The sequence below is a fragment of the Pempheris klunzingeri genome, chromosome 7 (assembly GCF_042242105.1).
Source record: "Pempheris klunzingeri isolate RE-2024b chromosome 7, fPemKlu1.hap1, whole genome shotgun sequence".
Taxonomy (NCBI): domain Eukaryota; kingdom Metazoa; phylum Chordata; class Actinopteri; order Acropomatiformes; family Pempheridae; genus Pempheris; species Pempheris klunzingeri.
In genome coordinates this window covers 1,254,129-1,258,639 of record NC_092018.1, presented here as the reverse complement: position 1 = coordinate 1,258,639, position 4,511 = coordinate 1,254,129, and the positions used below count along the sequence as shown (strand labels likewise).

General features: G+C 45.8%; 1 protein-coding gene across 1 annotated transcript; it reads left to right on the top strand.

Annotated features, from left to right (window-relative positions):
• Nucleotides 1-1,627: 1,627 nt before the first annotated feature.
• Nucleotides 1,628-2,773, top strand: LOC139203520 (neurofilament medium polypeptide-like). Its single transcript, XM_070833310.1, has one exon. It carries the CDS (start codon nt 1,628-1,630, stop codon nt 2,771-2,773), a length of 1,146 nt encoding a protein of 381 aa, XP_070689411.1.
• Nucleotides 2,774-4,511: the final 1,738 nt, after the last annotated feature.

Genomic DNA, 4,511 nt, shown 5'->3' with positions numbered 1-4,511 from the left:
AAAACCCACACGGGGATCATGAGCGAGGTTCAGGAGTTCATCTTTAATGTGTTTTCTAGCGAAGAAGAAGAAGAAGAAGAAGAAGAAGAAGAAATATGTCCGCTCCTCCAACGTCTTTCATGTGCAGTTTCCCTCCAAAGCCACAAATAAATATCTTTCTCTTGCTCTGCCAGTGATTAAACAAATAGCAGAGTTCAGCTGGAGGTCGTATGAATATTGATGGAGTCGGATGCCAAAAACATCTGGATTACTGTTAATGAGTCTGAGGGTGAATAAGAGCAGCAGCGTTTGTGCAGCAAAGGAGACACAAACAACCTCTTTACAATAAATAAATTACATATATGATCCAGTCTATGAATACCGTTCCAGGGTAAACACTAAAATCCCTCCTTTTCTGGGATTTTCTCCCATGAAGGTGGGAAAGAATTGTAAAAAAAATATTAACTAACAAGTTCCTCAAGGTTTTAACAACTAAATATTAAAAAGCTGTTAGTCAGTGACTTCAAAATATCCCACAAATTACTCAAAGTTTAGCTTTAGTGTGGTTTAGTTAACATAATCCTAATCCTAAATGTGTGACAGCATTATGGAAAGGATCCCTATAGAGAGAGACCTGGAAGATCCTTTTGGTTTAACCACAAACAGTTGTTATATCGCTCTCTGCACACACACCAGACTACATTCACTAAAACAGGGATTTTAGAGAACAGGACACAGGAGCTGCTGCTCTGCTGCTGCCTCCATCAGTTAGTGTGTTTGTGTTATTGTGTGAATTTGGTGGTTTAAAGATAAAGTTCAGACCTGAACTAAGGTGTTAAAACACCAAAGTCACAGCGACTAGCCCATCAGCTCCTGTGTTCTGTGAGGTTAAATCGCTGTTTTTGTCAATGGAGTTTGGTGGATTTGACGATAGCGATATTACGGCTGTTTGTGGTTCAACCAAGAGGATCTTACAGTTTGTGATGGAGCCTTTGATCCACTGGAGGGAAAGATGCTAAAGATAATCAGCAGCACGAAACAGTGGAGACCAGCTGTGCCGCGATAATACAGCAGACTGTTACTGAGAGCGATTAGTGAGCTCTTTAATACGTCCACTTTAGACTTTTGACTGATTTTATGTTTGTATCATGAACTCAGTGTCAGTTTCCACCCTTGTAATCTTTATCTACTTAAACTCTATTATCAATTTAAAAAAAACCAAAACATTCTGCAATTAGCTTAGCTTAGCATGAAGACTGGGTTACTGGTTGCCTGGCAACCTCAAATGACGACAAGAATTCGAAATAATGCGTTGCTACGGAGACCGGACAGCTATGATGACACGCACAGGTGTCATTTAAAGAGAGAGCGAACTGTGCTGAAAGAAGAAGGTTGAGATGAGACGAATGTAAACGATAAACGGTGGAGGTCAGAAGGCCCAGGAGCAGGTTGTGCTGGAGACGGAGGTCGCTATGACGACAGAACACACTGAAACTCTGCATCCGAAGTCAAAACCAAACAACTTCTGGACAGAGACGCTCCGGTGGGAGAGAGGGAGACGAGTTTCAACGAGCCACAAACGAGACAGAGGTGTTCCTCAGCGACAGACGGCATCTTCACGTCAGATTCGAGGATCCGGCAGCTACAGATGGAGGTTGTCGCCAAGACCCCGTGCGCCCACAAGTTAGCCAAACGCTTGAGAGAGTGCAACCTGGAGAAGGAGGTCCTGGGAAAGCAGGTGGAGCAGCTGAAGGTTCGGCTGGAAAGTGCGGAAAACCACAACGCCTATCAGGAGGAGAAGGTGAGGCAGCTCACCGCCCAACTGGAGGAACAGAAGACCCAAAAAGAGTCTCTCCAGGAGCAACTGCTGAACCTGAAGAACAAGCTCCCTCCTGCGAAACCCAGCAGCCTGCAGGAGAAAGTGGGGGAGCTGAGCAACGCGATGCTGCAGGATCCAGCCAGACTCATGGAGCAGAGCATGAGGCCGCAGCCCGTCAAGGAGCTGCAAGAGGCGGGGGAGGAGCCGGCTCGTCAGAATAACCTCATGGAAATGGTCTTCAACAAGGGGGAGGGATCGTACAGAGAGCTGGAGAGGCTGAGCGACCTCAGCGACGAAGAGGCCCCGAACATCGCGACGATCACCATCGAGGCCAGAAACGACATCAGCAGGAAGATCGGGGTAGAAAAGCTCTGGGCAGAGCTGCAGCTGGAGAGAGAGAGAAGTGAAGCTCTTCACCGAGAACTTCAGCGCTTGTGTGAGATCAACGAGCGCGACCGAACGGAGCTCAAGGCTGAGAGAGAAAAGATCAGCGAGCTTCTGGGACAGCTTGAAGAAAAAACGATTCAGGTAGAGCGAGCGTCGGAGCCGAGGCCCGAGACCTCAGCCACACTGGAGCTCCAGGCTGAGGAGGAGGAGAAGGAGGAGGGTCAGGGCCTCCAGGGCGACCCCAAAGAGGAGGAGAAGGAGGAGGGTCAGGGCCTCCAGGGCGACCCCAAAGAGGAGGAGAAGGAGGAGGGTCAGGGCCTCCAGGGCGACCCCAAAGAGGAGGAGAAGGAGGAGGGTCAGGGCCTCCAGGGCGACCCCAAAGAGGAGGAGAAGGAGGAGGGTCAGGGCCTCCAGGGCGACCCCAAAGAGGAGGAGAAGGACGCGAGCTTGGCCGAGGAGCCGGAGGCGCCCACCAAGTTTCGCCGAATGCTGTGCTGGTGCAGGAGACCAAAGAGAGCCTGGAGAGGAAGAAACACTGAGCCCCGAAAAGACGCCACGCTGGAGGAGGACGGAGGAGACGAAGTTTAACCCTCTCACATTTAAAATCTATAAAAGGTCAATAAATCACAAAAAAAAGAAGCTAAATCTCCCTGTTTTGATGTATTTTAATTCTATAGTTGGAGATAAAACATAAGAGTCGATACTGGACTTTTTAAAAAGAAAATCTATAGAAAAAAACTTTTATTAGTCGATTTTATTCCTTTAAATCGAAGTAAAATACTGAAGATGAGGAGTAATTACTGTAGCCTGTTTATCTTTAAAAAAAAACAATTATTGTCCTTCAGATTGTCAAGAAATTAAATTATTTTTATACAGTTCACTGTCAGCATTTTAACAGCACGGCCGATGTAATGACGTTAGTTAGGAACAAGAAAGAGCTGACAACTGATTTCTGTTAGCGGCTCTGAGTCACAGAGGACATGAAGACACAAACTGCTCCCTAGTTATGAATAAATTACACACATGGTCCATTACAAATAAATAAAATACATCAACACAATTCAAATGGGAACATTTAACCCCCCTCTTTTCTTTTGGTGTGGGACGAAATAAAACATTAAACACGCTGAAGAATATTAAACATTTAAACATAAACAAAGTTAAAAAGCTGTTTGTCAGCAAAATGACTCATTTATGATCAGGCAGTTAAACTAAACTGTCTCACTAAGCTTAGCTAAAGATTTTGGTCGTGGTTAAAGAAAAGAGGAGACTCGGAGACAATGTATGGTGCTGGAACCGGCTGGCAGTTAGCTTAGCTTAGCTTAGCATAAGGCTACTGGGGTTTCCCCTGGTTGCCGGGCAACCCCAAATGATGACAAGCACGGTCTTAAAGAGGCTCAGAGTCAGTGCCAGAGTAAAGGTGTGTGTGTAATGGTGAACCAGCCCCCCTCTCAGCAGCCATTGGTACCAACCATATCAGCCCAGCCGGTTACCAAGGGGGCTAAATAACGCTCCAGAGTCAGCCACAAACAGCCGTTATATTGCTCTCTGCAAACAAACCAGACTACATTCACAAAAATAGTGATTTTACTTAGTAAAACATGGGCGCTGCTGGCCTACTGCTGCCTCGGTCAGTTAGCTTGTTTCAGTTATTGCGTGACTTTCATGTGTTTTTCCTTGCAGTACACAGGAGTTTAAAGACTTAGTTTGAATCAGAATCAACCCTTTAAAACACCAAAGTCAAACAAAGTTCAATGTTCTGTGAGGTAAAATCAGTGTTTTTGTGAATGTAGTCTGGTGTGCGTGCAGACAGTGATAAAACGTCTGTTTGGAGACCCTGTTTCTTTACATTTGAATCACAGATCATCCATCAAAAGTCCACTGTCTCATTAACACTCACCAGTTTCCATTATTTGGTTTGCAAATGCCGCCCCCCCCCCATCCAGCCCCCTCCCTGTAAAATGCCCTGTCAATCAAACCACAGCGACAAAGGGCCAGCCAACCTGCCGTGGCATAATAGATGAACACAAACAATAAACCTGCTAATTACTCAGTCATTAATGATCTGGCAGCTTTACAATGCAGTCGTTTGGATCAGAGAACTGAAAACAATCGCTCTTATTACGCCTCCACAAACAACTGCACACCTGACCTTTCCAAATCAAAGGAAGCAGCCCGCTTGGCATTTTGCAGAGCTGCCAAAAAAAGGAAACAAACAAAAAAATCACACCTCTGGGAAGCACCGACAGGAGCACTTTGGCAGCTCTGAGATCGTTTTGGTTTGTTGGTGAGCCGACAGATTAAAAAACCATTAAAACATGCACAT